The sequence below is a fragment of the Physeter macrocephalus genome, chromosome 5, assembly GCF_002837175.3.
Source record: "Physeter macrocephalus isolate SW-GA chromosome 5, ASM283717v5, whole genome shotgun sequence".
NCBI classification, from domain to species: domain Eukaryota; kingdom Metazoa; phylum Chordata; class Mammalia; order Artiodactyla; family Physeteridae; genus Physeter; species Physeter macrocephalus.
Genome location: NC_041218.1, coordinates 29,644,909 through 29,661,079, shown reverse-complemented (window position 1 = coordinate 29,661,079; position 16,171 = coordinate 29,644,909). Strand labels below are relative to the sequence as shown.

At 39.9% G+C, this 16,171-nt stretch overlaps 1 protein-coding gene across 1 annotated transcript; it reads left to right on the top strand.

Moving 5' to 3' along the window:
• Positions 1–3,713: 3,713 nt before the first annotated feature.
• Positions 3,714–14,735, top strand: WNT16 (Wnt family member 16). Its single transcript, XM_007116016.2, has 4 exons — positions 3,714–3,808; positions 3,999–4,240; positions 6,052–6,338; positions 13,383–14,735. Exons 1-4 carry the CDS (start codon positions 3,714–3,716, stop codon positions 13,845–13,847), a joined length of 1,089 nt encoding a protein of 362 aa, XP_007116078.1. The 3' UTR covers positions 13,848–14,735.
• The last annotated feature ends 1,436 nt before the right edge of the window (positions 14,736–16,171 follow it).

Genomic DNA, 16,171 nt, shown 5'->3' with positions numbered 1-16,171 from the left:
ACCAGGTTATGTTCTAGCAAATGCAGTCTCCCCAGCCCACCACATACACGTACACACCATGCCTACCGCCTCCCTCCCTGCAGCTCTGTGGCAACTGCAGTAAGAGATTCAGATCTGAAAGAGTTTTGAGCATTTTACAGGTGAGAAAACTGAGGATCCAAAGTGAAACAGATTGCCCAAGATTATAACCTGCTGACTGGAAACCCAATCACTCAACTCAGCCCAGTGCTCTTTCCACTGTTCCTCCCAGTCCACAAAAACCAGACAGCAAAGTGTGTGTGTGTGGGGGGGAGGTGGAATGGAAGGGCATCCATGCAGACCGCCATCTGCCTCTGAGAGACCCGACTTCAGGAAGACCTCTTCAGGAGACCCACCCACCCATTGGGTGGGTGGAACATCTCTTTTGATGGAGAGATCTGTGAACTGTGATATAAAGATCCACGGGACACAAAAGAGGAATTTAGACCTTGAGGCCAAATACCTGGGATTTGGTCAAAAAAAGGAAAAAAAAAAAAAAAAAAAAGCAGTGTTTTTAACCAAATTTCTGCAGCAGTACGTTGTGGTGGAAAAAAAAAAGACCTCTAAGCCATCTGCCTCTGAGAGACCCGACTTCAGGAAGACCTCTTCAGGAGACCCACCCACCCATTGGGTGGGTGGAACATCTCTTTTGATGGAGAGATCTGTGAACTGTGATATAAAGATCCACGGGACACAAAAGAGGAATTTAGACCTTGAGGCCAAATACCTGGGATTTGGTCAAAAAAAGGAAAAAAAAAAAAAAAAAAAGCAGTGCTTTTTAACCAAGTTCTGCAGCAGTACGTTGTGGTAGGAAGAACAAAGACCTCTAAAATAAGATCGATTTTTGACTCTACCATCTTCTAGATGAGTGGCCTTGAGCAAGTTTCTTAGTCTCTCCAAATTCATTTCTTTATCTATAAAACGAGCACCAATTTGAGGGGTTTGAATCTCTGCATGCAGAGCGAAGAGAGAGACAGAGAGTAAGAGAGAAAACACAGGGGGCATGTAGGCTCTCAGTGCATGACACAAAATAGACACTCAAGTGTCTGCTTGTTGAATAAGAAGCTTAATTCTTCAGCTGGACCATCTCCTGGAAGTAAGTCTCCTTTGCTTTAGAGATATGAACAGAATGACCCCTAAGGACCTAGACCACACAGAAAAGATGCAGGACCACTCAGGCCCTGAAACTGTGCCTTGGATTTGAAACCAGTTGACCCAGTGGTCTTAGACTCTAAGAATAGAATACTGTGAGTGCCCCTCTAAAGGTTTATCTGGACGCCTGGACAGTGTTTGATCCCTAGACTAACAACAAAGGCAACATTCAAGTGACCCCACTCTCAAACTAGATTAAGTAATCCTACAGTGTGTGTTCCCGGCGCACCATACCTCCCCAATGCATTCATTGCTCTGGCTGTGATTGTCTGCCCCCTTGTCTGTCTTGCCAACTGGGCTATAAACTCCACTACCATTTAACTCAGTGCTAGCCCCACCTTTTTAACCCGTAACAGAGGTTCAGTATATCTTCCTAAAGGAAAAAAGTCCAGCAACTTCCTTAAAACATCTACCATCGTTGGCTCGAAAAATCAACCTAAAATATTCGTGTTCTCCACTCCCCTAGTTCTTCCCCAATACCCCTGCAGAGGAAGCCTCTTCTCTAGTTTCACCATTTGGGCCACTTGGCTATCTGCTCGGGATGTTCCTCACCACGTTGTTAATCTGTTCAGTAAATTGTGTTCAAAACCGGGATCTCGTGTACTGGGCCCCATGGCAGGAGTTCAGCAGGGAATGCTCCACTATCCCTCATGGAGAGGCTCACAGAATAAAGTGAGCTTGGACGAAGCCTCCGATTTTCAGAGAGGCCACTAGCCATTAGCCAAAATATTTCTGGATCAGTAACTACACCCTATCATCAACTTGACTCTCTAAAAATTACAATGTGGCTTTAGGACCTGGTACATAGCGTTCACTCAATAAATATTTGTTGGATAAAGGAATGAATGGGATAGGATGGGAATTTCAGTGAGCTTTTATTGCTCTGGGCTGATATAGGAGACATGCAGCAAACAAAATCATTTATTTGAGGATAAAGCTAACAAAGTAAATCTTTAACTTGAGTAAGTCTAGATTTTGGAACCCACTAAGGTGGTATACCCTGAGAGTTTACTAACATTCCAGAAGTCCTCTGAGGAGCAGGTGACGCCTCTCATAAACATTTCCTGTCACCGACTAGGTGAGACAGGGTTTTCGGATACCACAGCTAAGCACGTGCCGCCTGAATTCAGAATTCTCCCCAGAGATCTTCTATCCTGGAAAACACTGGTTAACTAAACTCTCTAAACTTCCAGGCACCAGAACATTCTCCTTCTTCCGATCTCTTTGGCTCCAAAGAGTAACTTGCTGGATTCTATACTTTCCTTTACTGATAATCTCAAATTATTTTGTTTCAGACTTGTCTCCGTGGCTGGGGACAAGGCCAGAAAGGCTGTGCCTTTAAGGGAAGGGATCTTCATAAATTCCCACAATAGTGGACACACAGTAGGTGTTTCATAAGTAAGCTTTTAAAATTTGTCTTCAGTGTGTAGCCCTGTCCAAAGTCTCCAAGAGAGACATAGTGTGCGTTGGAGAGAAGGGAAAGAACACAACCCTCATTTGTCTAGAGCTCCCCAGACAGCTCTCGCTCACATTCTCTCTGTGCCCTCCATCTTCTGACAGCGCCCTCAAAGACTACGGAAAATAAGCAAAACCGGAAAACGAAATCACCTCACACAATTTAAATACGGTGGATTAGATGCTAGGCTGGAATCTTCCCTTTCGATAAGAGTAAATGCCTGCACAGATGATGATCGATCTCAAGCTTGACAAGTACTTTACTCATTCTCTAAAGTCTCCTGACACGTTGAGACCTCAAGCAGGGTGTTGAAAGGTCAATTTTGGGGTACCAACTCTGACTCAAAAAGATTATTCTCCTGTGAGGTGAAGTAGAGGAAAGAAACGGGGGCAGTGAGATTTTTCCATCCACTCCACCCAGAGGGTAATTAATCCAAATGAGACTGGGGTGGGTGGAACTCAAACATCGCCCATTCAACCCACACCTTCACCCAGGGTTGTTAAGACAGAAGCGCCCCTATCAATCTTCGGGTTGAATCAATACCCCTCCCGCAGAGACCCGCTCTCAGGAAACTGTGACAGGAGGAAAGGTCAGTTACACAGGATCTGGACCGGCTGTCGGGGAACAGCGGGCCCGAGCGCCCCCCGCGGAGCCTGCTCTCAGCCAATGGGAGCCTGAGGTCCCGGGATGATGAGATGAGGGGCCGCTGCTGGGCCAATCAGGCTCCAGGCGCGGCCAGGGGGAGGAGATGGGAGGAGAGGCCGGGGGCGATGGAGACAGAGCTACATCAACAGAAGTTTCTCACCTTGGAATGCGAGGGACGCTCCCGCATCTCCAGCACATCTTCCACTCGTCTCAGGAGGAGTGCCCCAAGCTACTTTCCCAACTTCCTCACGCTACTCGCAGCTCGCGAGGAGAAGGCTGCTGAGAGCCCCTACTACGGCTGGCCTTCTTTTCACGTTGTCTGCAGGGAGAAAGGAGGCGAGGGACAACTTGGTGCTGGGGAACTGACCTCTGTCCTGCTGGGCCTCTGGCTGGGGAGGGTCGACCAGGAGTGGCTGGGCCTGGGGGACTCCATGCGGGGGCCATGGACAGAGCAGCGCTCCTGGCACTGTCCCGCCTGTGCGCGCTGTGGGCAGCCCTGCTCGCGCTGTTCCCCTGCGGAGCCCAAGGAAACTGGATGTGAGTATGGGGGCAGCAGGGGCGCACGGGGTTAGTGCCATAACGGATGCCCAGCCTCAGGGAACTTTCAGCTGAGGCTGGAGAGGAGAGGCGGGACCCTAGGGCGGGCGACCTAAATTTCGGGTAAACATCTGGGATTGGGGAGGAGAGCAGGGCAGCGGCTGACGCTAGGGGCGGCCGTGTCTTACAGGTGGTTGGGCATCGCCTCCTTTGGGGTTCCGGAGAAGCTGGGCTGCGCCAACTTGCCGCTGAACAGCCGCCAGAAGGAGCTGTGCAAGAGGAAACCGTACCTGCTGCCCAGCATCAGCGAGGGCGCCCGGCTGGGCATTCAGGAGTGCAGGAGCCAGTTCAGATACGAGAGGTGGAACTGCCTGGTGGCCGCCGCCGCCCCGCCGGACACCAGCCCTCTCTTTGGCTACGAGCTGAGCAGCGGTGAGTCTCGGGACGCTCGCAGCTGGCGCGGGACGGAGGGCAGGTCCTCCAGTTCTTGTAAATAAAGAGTGCTTGCGCGGTCCCGTCGCTCCCTAAATCTCCAGAGAGGTCCTTTAGTGCAATGAAATTGGGGGCGACGGAAGCCAGACCCGGGTGCAGGTGCGGTCCTGGACGGGGTGACACCCCAGGTCCCGAGCGGGGCGCGTGGAGCTGTGGCTCTTCTTCCTTCCCGCGGCGCCCGGCCGGAGTCGTGGAAAAGCTGACACTCCACCCCGCCGACCCCTCGAACCCCGTAGCGCCCCCCCTACGTGGGTGACCAGCTGGAGAAACATGATGTCGGCTGCAGGGAATGCCGCTGCCGCATCTGCTTTGATTTAAGCAGCCCCGCTGCGCACCGAGCCCTGGCTAATTGCAGCGAAGCCCCAAGCTGGTTGGCTCCTTACAGCACCGGGAAGACGGAATCATGGCGATTTTAAAGGGACTGTTCCGGGCAGCCCCACGTGAGGCTAACTCGAGCACTACTTTAGCTCTCCCCTCTATTGCTTTCCTTCTACCTTTTCCCTCCTGTGCGCACAGCCGCGGCGCGGGAAGCTGCGGTAACACGAAGTTCCACCTCCACCGGCCTAGCAGTGACTTGGTAAGGATAAAGGTACAGAGGTATCAGCAGATTCAAACAATTTCAGGCCCTGGGCGCTGAAAGATTCTTACTTGTTTTTCACATTCATTGCGGTCCCCCCTCCACCTTTGACCCTTCCCCGCCGGGCCCCTACACTCACCGCCGCCAAAGCATCGCTTTTGCCCCGCTGCGCCTCGGCCGGCACACCCTTCCCAAAGAGCCCTGACTCCCTGCAGAAAAAAAAGAAAAGAAGAGGATGTGTTCTTCACAGTTGCTGAAATGTAGAGGCATCAGCTGTTGAAAGGGTTTATTGGACAACGACGTGATAACGTTTCTACTCCAATCTAAACATCTCCAGAGGGGGAAAAAAAAAGTCGCCTGCTGAGTCCCTTCTAGTCCATTTTATTACTGTTTTAATGGGACTTTAATTTTCAAAGATTTTAGCTTAAAACCTATGGCACGCGTGTTATATCCATATTCGATATTCAATTGTTTTCCATAACAATTCTTTTTTTTTTTTTTGCTAATGACATTTCAATTATCTTTAACTGCCTTTAATACTGTAAGAGGATATAATATGTATATAAGAATATTTATATAATATTTAACTTTCATATTAATATTGTTTTTCAGGATATCCTTAAAAAATCAGTCTTTGATGTGAAAGGAAACTGCAGCATTTATCTCCTAATTGCTTTGTTCTTTGCTTAATTTTAATTTGCATTCTGACGTGTATTTTTTATGCAACAAAAGTCACACCAAATTTTTCAGCTTGTGTTTTCTGATAACACATTTTAAATTTAACGAGAAGGGTAAGCAGGACTCCTTTGGGCATTATCACTATTTACGTATCCATACGAGGGATTTTAAATTCAATGTGTATTTATAGAATTTTTATTGTCTGTTAAGTGCTGAGCTGGACGCTGATATACATTTCAAATTTTAAAAATAAACAGATGATATTAAGGTATGAGGACAATTTATGACATACAATATAGGAAAATCATACTGAAAATTAATGTTGCTTTTTTAAAAGCTAAGAACAATATGAAATTGTCCTTTCTGAAATATGTACTCATTAAAGCATCCATTGAAAAGTTGCTTCCCTGATAAGAAGACAAGTAGAAGACTTTGTTATGAACATAAACAGAGAACGGTATGACTCATTCATTTAGCAACTTATGTTTTATTCTAGGCACCAAGGAAACAGCATTTATTTATGCTGTGATGGCTGCAGGCCTGGTGCATTCTGTGACCAGGTCATGCAGTGCAGGCAACATGACCGAGTGTTCCTGTGACACCACCTTGCAGAACGGCGGCTCAGCCAGTGAAGGCTGGCACTGGGGAGGCTGCTCTGATGATGTCCAGTATGGCATGTGGTTCAGCAGAAAGTTCCTAGATTTCCCCATCAGAAACACCACGGGAAAAGACAGCAAAGTACTGTCAGCAATGAACCTGCATAATAATGAAGCTGGAAGGCAGGTATGTATTAGAAAATGGAATAGAAATCCACAGTGCCTTTAGGTAAATAACACTAGGATTACACTTCTGTATCAATCTGACCAAATGGTTTAAAAACCAAACGCTTGCAGTCTAAGTATATATAAATATATTTATAAATATATAAATATATATTTATATATATAAATAATATATAAATATATATTTTTATATATATTTATATATGTAAAATTATATGTTTATTATATATGTATAACAGCAAGTATATATATATATATATATTCTTTCATGAGCCTGTACTGACCATATTGATTTAGTTTAAGTTTCCATCTGATGTGAGTTGAATCTTGTTATAGAATATATTTGTGATTGTATAGTTTGTATACCTAAAACACCAATTATAAAATAACAGAAGTACAAGTGCCTGTTGGGTCATTTTATTCCACCCTCTTAGATGGTTAGTTGCAGAGCCAGAATAAGACTTACAGTATCTGCCTTTCTAACGGGACTGAATCCAATTTCATTTTTTCAAATCTGAATTTTCATTATATTTTTAAATCTATATTTTCGTAGGCAATGACATCTAAAGAAGTTATCAGTTCTGTCCTTACTTTCTCTAGCAAAACATTCTTGAATACATTAGAGAATACACAACTCATTTAATATTTTTTGTAAAACAAAATTTATTTAAGGGAAGTAGTTATGTTATTATAAAGCAATGTAGATTCACTGAAAAAACTGATAAATACGGATAAATGTAAAGCAACTATAGATATATTAAATATTTTGATATTTAAAAATATAGATATAGTAAAGATCTAGGGAGAGGGAAATTTGAAGAATCACATCTAATTAACCTCTTTTATGAATTTTTTAATGCTAAATTTTCTTAAAATGGAGTACATTTGTAGCTTAATTTAACTTTTATGTATTTACCTTAATGAATATTGACACAATAAGCTTTGAGTTCTACAACATAGTTGAATTACTTGGTAATTCATAGTGACTTTCCAAAAACAGTCAAAACCTCTCTTAGGAATATAGATTTTCTATTTTGTAATAATCTTTTCAGGATGGGAATATCACCACATATCCTACATTATTGTAAATATTCGATAACCTGTAAAGGTCCCAAAGTAGTCATTGCAATCTGCCACATTCTCCTGCAATAAATTAAAATGAGATGCGATATCTCTTAGGAATATTTAAAGTATATGCTGCATTTGTTTTACATTTTTGGAAAGTGAATAAATGGAACTCTCTTGGAATAGTTGCAAGTTTCAGCCAGTTTTCTTTACTTAACCACTTTGGTTTAAAATACAAAAACCGAAAACTCTATAAATATATCACCATAACACTTCAGATTCAAATTTGACTATTCAGTTCTAGTTGAATATTGATTCAAAACAGAAGATTCGAAAATAGGAAAGTCAGTAAATAGCTATGTAAGCTTTTCATTTTTTTGTTTTGAAATTTTAAGTTAATTTATCTCACTAAAGTAACTCCTGCTAACACCATAGTTATGCACAGGTCTCTTCTTGATAAAGTTTTACATTTAAAAAAAATTAAATGAATGAGTTTTTGCTTCCATTTAAATAATATCCAATAAAGGAATTTTTATTATTTCTAACATATTAATATAAAAGAGTTAAAGGTAATTAACATTTGTTCTTTAAAACTCTAAACTAGAGAAAAACATCAAGTCAAATTAATACATTTTAAAAACAAGAAAACAATTGAATGAATATTTATTATCACCTTAGACCTTAAATCTTCTCTAGTCATTCTTTAAATAATTTGGTAGAGACTAAAAAAACTTTAATCAGAAAACAAAACTTCAAACTCACGTTATAATTCATTCTTTTGAATAAAGTTATCTCCAGACTTATGAAAAGTCCTAAAGTATTCTAAAATGTATTTTTATTAGCAATACTAGACAACTATTTAGTTTTATTCCATCTTATGTGGCTTTTTGTCAAATTAGGTAGCAATATTTGCCTGTGTAACTATTAACTTTCATCTATTTATATTCTGATTTAAAAAAAAATACAACTATTCAGCATCAATTTTAATCTACTGTTTGTTGTCAATAAAACAATCTCCTCACTTTACTGAGGTTTTCCCTGTTATTCTAATTATGCCAAAAAATTCAGCCTTTAGGTATATACACATTTTGTGTAAATTTCAGTTTTCTCTACTGAATCTTTTTTTTTTTTCCACATTGGTCTAGATGGAATCTTAAAATATTACCTGGATATTTTGAGGGTACTACACTGATGTTTTTGTTGGTCTTGTCTCATAAACTATTACAATTCAAAACATTTTCATATTTTTCTTTCCATTGGTGGTCAAAAAAAAAAAAAACAAAAAAAAACCTAACACCACCACCAGCACCGGAACAACAACAAAAATCAACCAGGTTTCCAAGATATTACCTAACGTGGAAGAACAAAAAACTACATTTTCAATATTGGCAATTAGGAGTTTAATCTAATAGGTATAGCCTTCTGAGTAAGGTTCAAGGTCTGCATTCAATTGAGTTGATTTTCCTCATCTCAAAATCCCAAACTCAAAACGTAGGAAAGCCTTCAGAGAAATGTGGGTACTGGCGCTTAGTAGTGCTGTGAGCAGAATAGATGATTTTCTAACCGCTGACCTTAAATACTCCAATTCCCGCTTGGTTTCTGACACCATTCCTAAAGTTATGACTCCAAGAATAATGTTGCCGAATGGTGATTGTCTAACAGAACAATGTGATGCCTTCCAGGGGCAGAACTTCTGAGAATAATGTGACTTGGAATATTTATGGGTATTTCTTTTGGTGTGCTTAAAATATTTCCATTCTTCCCATGTCCACCTCATAAACTTTTAAGTTTCCCTACCCCATAATTTGTTTTATGATGAGTAACTCAAAAAAGTGGCATGGGCCCCACCCCCAAATTTCATTAACCTGTTTCAAGAATATTTACAAGTACTTGAACAACACACAAGTGTTTTGCTTTTCAGCAGGGTCATATATATTTTTGGACTGAAAGGGACAAAATGGGTCAGAGAAATAGGAATACTACAATTAGTCATCCAATTTATGTCACCGTTTTCATAAAAACTTAAACAGATCATCTGATAGTTGACAAATGAAATGTAACAAAATGTTCCATAACAGTTGGGGTTTTTTTTTAGTCATTTCTGTAAAGCTTGGATAAAGCAACCTACCGAAAAACAATCACCTCCGGCTATGTTACCTCTGAGGAGTCAAAACTAACTCCTTAGACCACTTCTCAAACAGTTTCTAGTTTTACATTAAGTGTTAATGATACATCTTTCCTATTTCACTTCATCAGAAATTTATCAAACCAAAACTTAACATAAGGAGCCCAGTAGATTAAATGCTATGCTCCTAATTGCTCTCCCATAGTTTAAAAATATTCCACCAAAACGTACACATCTGTTTGCAATAGTTAACAAAACATTCCTCTGTTAATATCGTTATAAACCTTAACAACTCAGCGATGTAGAGAAAGGAATTTTCTCATAACCACACACAACTCATTCGCTTGCTATTCTCTTACTTCTCCTGTTAGAAAATCACTATGCTATCACTGCAGCTCAGAATGGCTCTTTGACATCAATTAAGAATCTTAGCTGAAAAGCTCCAGACTATATATTTTTGGAGTGTTCATGCAATTTTCTTAAATATATTTGTACTTTCCACTTTCATTTTTCTCTCTTCTACCAAAATTATCCTGCTGCATATAATGACTTTATATCATATATTACCATCTATCCTTATGGAAGACAAGTGTCTCAACCAGGCTATTTATTATTCCAATTTTATTCAAATTGGAATAATAAGCAAGTACATGTTCATGAACTACCTACTATATGCAAGGCATTTCTTCCTATAAACCTAAATCAAGTAAAATAATTTATGAAAATGTGCTCTGAGAGTTAAATTCTGTGTGTGTGTGCGTGTGTGTGTGTGTGTGTGTGTGTGTGTGTGTGTACATGTTATCTGCCCTTGAACTCTGCATTTCATCACATTCTGCTAGTGGTGGTTGCATTACTTTATTTTATCCCTATTTGTCCAAGTTTCTTCCTTGGAGTCTTACAAGGGTATAATCACTTAAATTGCATGTCAAGTTCTTTGTCTTTCTATCCTAGAATATCAATATGAATAGTATTCACATATATAATAAAAATACTATTCCTTATACTTATCGTTAAAGACAAAAAGGTAATGGAATTGAAAGATAATAGGATTAAATTCCTTAAAAATATCTCTAGAAAGTTTAGTTAACTCCACGTATTTAAAAGTTTCTAGTTTTCTATGGCAGGAAAATCTCCCCAAAATTCGGATACAAATTCAGCAGGTGGTATCCCTGGATTCAAGATCAGTCTTCCCTCTTATTCTTCACACCTGTGCAGTAGTGTGTCACTCTTGTGTCCTAACACTGCTGTGGGCTGAGGAATTGGAGGAAAACCCAGCCAGATCAGGGTCTCCCGATATCATTGACTTCCTGGCAGTGACTCTTTTGTTGAAGAAAGTGGTCTTTATTACTTCCTCTTGATTCAGATTACTAGCAGAGGATGAGTTAAAACTGTTCAAGTGAGCTAGACTAACCATTCAATGAGTATTTGGTGAGCATCTATTCTGTCCTTCATGCTTTGCAAATTGGCAACACCATAGGTGATATCTGAACTGGCTGATAAAAGAAAAAGTCAGCTCCTCAGCCAAGAATCTGAGTGAGAGGCAGCTCTAAATCACTAAGTGATGACCGTAAAGAGCCTTGATCAGGTTTAAACACATAAACTTACATTCTTAGATTTTTGGCTTTCTTTGGACAATTTGTTTTTCTGTTACCTGGCATTGATTGAGCTCTCTTTTTCTCATATCCTTTGGGCACTTAATATCTGAACAAAAGTAGGCAGATCGCATTAATTTGAACATTTATTTGCCTGGAGACTTTTTAAAAATTGAAGGCTTTGTGAATATCAAATACCATAAATTTAACCAAATAAGCTTGTGTGCCAAATTGTTTTCAATCGAAAGGTAAATTTTACCTGAGATAATAAGAAATAGACATATCTACTCGCTTCTTAGTTTCATGAGTTCAAAACAAGCATATGTGTCGTATCCTATAAAAGACAGTGTTTAAATGTTGTTCGGTTTATTATTTTAAACACTAATAAAAAGTATTGAATATTACACAAATCAATACCATATGCTCTCATTCGAGGCTGCAAATATAACAAACTGTTTGAAATACTCTGTCTCATTAGATAGTTCAGAAACTTTAGTTAATTTGTTAGGAAATGTAACATTCCACAAACATGTCAATGTCAACTGTGGTACAAAATAACAAAGTAGAAACCCCTGTCATTTTATAGTTTTGATAAGAACTGTAAGTGGAATTTAAGCGGTGGGGTTTTTCCTTTATTTGGCGAGATTACACACATAATTTCCAAGTTATCGAATGGCTAGATCCGTTTTTTATTTTACCCAGCGTGTTGACAGAACGTCAACTCTCCAGTTAGTCCTGACGATTTATTAATCTGCTCTGCCTTCCTCTGGGGATTGAAGGAAGCTATGCTGACTGGCCGGTATGTAAGAAATTAGAACTATAAACTTTTATTTTAGAAATCTCTGTATTGTTTTTGCATGGTTAGCCCCATTTGAAATTTTATCTCAACTCTTACCATACCTTCTTCTTCAGGGACAGGGGACATTTATTTTGACCTTAATGTGTGTCAGGCAATGGACTCTAACCCATGTATGTAATCTCATTGAATTCCTCCATCTGAACAGAATAACTCAGCACTTAGAATTGAAAAATCATATAAATATTATACCTTTTCTATGTTAGGAGGGTGTTACTGATCTATCAAGAATAGGACATATGTTTTGAATTAATTTTCCAGAAGAGGGGAAGAATTGGCTGGGAGCCACTGCATCTCCAACCCCTTCTTTTGACCAACTTAAGTTTATTAGTCAGGATTTCTCATGTGGTCTGTGACCAGGGGATAGCATATCCCCCCAAACCCCTGTGAATATAACTGACTTTGGCAGTGATCAAACCTGAGAACTGTCAGTTCTGTAGCTCTCATCCTTGGATGCTCTTGGAATCATCTGAGCAGCTTTGTAGAAGTCATTGCCTAGACCCCACCTTGACAAATTAAATAAGAATCTCAGGGGTTATTTGCAAAGTTCCACAGCTGTTTCTGTGTGCATACAAGTCACCTGAGGATCTTATTAAAATGCAGATTTTGATACCGCAGGTTTGGTGAGGGGCCTGAGAGTCTGTATTTCTCACAAGTGATGCTGGTACTATTGGTCCATGAACCACACTCTGAGTAGCAAGGTGCTAAAATGAACGGTATCAGGAACATAGAGGCACTAATGAACATCCTCTCACACCCCAAATTAAATGAGAGATTAGAAATAAAAGTAGCTTCCCTTTGTTATCTCAGCTAATCTCTGTTAACATTATTAGCCTGGTCTGCAGCTTTAAATTAGACTCAGAAAAGTTTGTCCTGGGGCTTCCCTGGTGGTGCAGTGGTTGCGCGTCCGCCTGCCGATGCAGGGGAACCGGGTTCGCGCCCTGGTCTGGGAGAATCCCACATGCCGCGGAGCGGCTGGGCCCGTGAGCCGTGGCCGCTGAGCCTGCGCGTCCGGAGCCTGTGCTCCGCAACGGGAGAGGCCACAACAGTGAGAGGCCCGCATACCACAAAAAAAAAAAAAAAAAAAAAAAAAAAAAAAAAAAAAGAAAAGTTTGTCCTGTAGGGTGAAGAGAAGGACAAAACATTTGAATTCTAAGCAGTCTAAAAGATCCTTTATGTGCAAAATCATCCTTATTTTTAAAAATTATTATTATTTTATTTCTATTATTTAACTGAAGTATTTTTAAAACTATTATTATTTTATTTAATTTTAATTGAAGTATATAACCATCGTTTTTATACAGGAGTAAACAGATCCAGAAAGTTAAGTGATTAGGCTGGTAGTGCTTCTGTTGTTGAGTAAAACCCTTCATGAACGATATTTCACTCAGTTCCTGTTGGTTTCAGGCTGTCGCCAAGTTGATGTCATTAGACTGCCGGTGTCACGGAGTTTCCGGCTCCTGTGCTGTGAAAACATGCTGGAAAACCATGTCTTCTTTCGAAAAGATTGGTCGTCTGTTGAAGGATAAATATGAAAACAGTGTCCAAATCTCAGACAAAATAAAGAAGAAAATGCACAGGAGAGAGAAAGATCAGAGGAAAATACCGATCCACAAGGATGATCTGCTCTACATTAATAAGTCTCCCAATTACTGTGTAGAGGATAAGAAACTCGGGATCCCAGGGACCCAAGGCAGAGAGTGCAATCGCACGTCAGAGGGCGCAGACGGCTGCAACCTCCTCTGCTGCGGCAGGGGCTACAACACCCACGTGGTCAGGCACGTGGAGCGATGTGAGTGCAAGTTTATCTGGTGCTGCTACGTCCGCTGCAGGAGGTGTGAAAGCATGACTGATGTCCACACTTGCAAGTAACCACTCCGGCCTTGGGCAAGAGTCCCCAGTGACAGACATACAACGGGAGTGGCTCCCACTGTGCTGGTCTGGAGAGCCTGACACCTGCCTCCTCAGAATTCCCAGATCCTCGAGGCTCTCTCAGAAGTCCCTTTACCTGATTGATGTCAATGTCACACACTAGGCATGTAGATTTCTTGGGATTCTAAAACTGAAAAAGTTTGAGTTCATATGTTGGTGGTTTAGGGAACAGATATTGAGGGGCAAGGAAGATAAACTGTCTCGTAAGCAAGAAAGAACAGGAAAGAGCCTTCATGCCGAGAGACCTGGTCCACACTCAGGATAAGATCCTTGACTATGGAACTCGGTTATGGAACTCAATAGTGGTGGGTGAATATTAGTCATTTAAAAAAGACATCTATTAGAGCAGCAAGGAGCAGTAAACATGAATCTCATTCTCTGAGTATTTTTTATGAAGAAATCATACTAAGTGTTGGTGCATAGAAACAGAAGGTGTTGGGACAGGTTAACAGAAGTGGTGGGTGCCTACTTAACACTTTCATTCATTTCAGAAGAAAGAATCTTCGTAAGTGATATAACACCCCTAAAACATGTTTGTTAGCGATATTTCGTGACAAAACAAAAGAAGCAAGATGTAAGAAGCAAAATGTAAAACGCAAAATGTATGATTTGGAGTTTAAGTGACTTTTAACCAGGAGAATTGATCTAGAAGAGTATCAGTAACATATATAGCAACCTTTATCTTTGGCTTCACACTTTCATTATAGACCAGCTTCCACTATTAAAAACTCAGCTCTGAAGTACTGGAGGAAGGGATCCTGAAAACATGCGGGAAAATGAGAGGTAGAAATATAAAGGGCTCTCGTACATTGCAAGGAAAAGCACCCTTTAAATGTGTAAAGACAGTATTTTGTACAGTATTTTGTTAAATTTTTTTATATTTTGTAAATAATGTTTCTAAGTTATATGATATATATTGAAACTTAAGATATTTTTTGCCAAAGCCCAAGAGCTAAGGCAATAAAATTATCTCAGAAATAATATTAGCTTCTGTTTCCTTTCATACTATTAACTTTGACACTTTTTCATACATTGAAAAAGAAGTTCATTGAGCAGTTAGTTATATGGATGTGTATTTCCTGCCAAAATGGCAGCTTTATATGTTGTAAATTAAAATATGCGGCAATATATTGACAATTGTGCTATTTCAGCAGTTAGATTAGTTGAATTCTGTTCTCAATTAGTTATGTTTAACTTGTAAGGTTATTATAATAAATTATACAGTAAAAGTCTTAACTGGAAAAAAGAATCTAAATCAGAATAATGATCAATTTGTGGATTTGATATACTGGATATTTATTATGTTGTGTGAAATGCTGCATTTCCATGTGAATTTTGAGTGGTCTTTCTTGTTTTAGTATTCATGCATGTATATTCATGATATTTTACAAGGTTCCTGGTGAAAATTACAGGGCTGTATTTAAGGTGGTATTTTAATGTAAAATGCTATGTTTTTTATGAATTGTTAAATATTTCAGTATCATATAGAAAAAATAGATTTTCTAAGTTCAGAATGGACAAAGAAAGAATATTCTTTTTCTCAAAATAAGCTAAAGAAATGTTTCCCTGCCCACCCTGGTCTCATTCTATTTCCTTTCAATTTTATTTAAAAGGCAAAGCAATAATTTGTGAAAAAGAGCAAACCATAGAAAATGACTCTGATCTAATATTAAAATCAAGGCTAAACATTTAACTGTGACCCTTAAAGTTTAACAAAATTACTATTTACTGAATGAGAGACTCCAAAATGACAAATGAACAAATACAGTGCTTATTTAAGAGTGGTTTACCATTCTTTAGCATCCGCTGACGAGAATAACCTGAAAAATAGACACTTATTCTTATGCCTTTTTTTGGCAAAGTAAATCTATTTTATCTGCATTGAAAATAAGCACTCTTTCTTAAAACATGAAGACTGCAGTTTCCATTAATGACCATTTTTTTCTATCAACTAGAAAACTTTTTGTAATTAACTTACCAACCGATTGTGAGAACCAGGGAGACTTTAATTCACAAATACATGACTACTATTCAGCCACTAGCACCACCCCCTAACCTCCGCATGCCTGAGCAAGAACTCCCAACTCCCAAGCTGTGTCTTTGGTTTCTTCTTTTCCGTCTCCCTGGCATCACCATGGAAGCCATCCATGAATGTCTCACCTGTTTTACTGGTTGACAGCCTAGCTTTGGCCCATTTCCTTCCCAGTCCTCATCGTAGTATAGGTAGCAGCATGGTGCTCCTGGAAATACACGTTCTGGGGCCC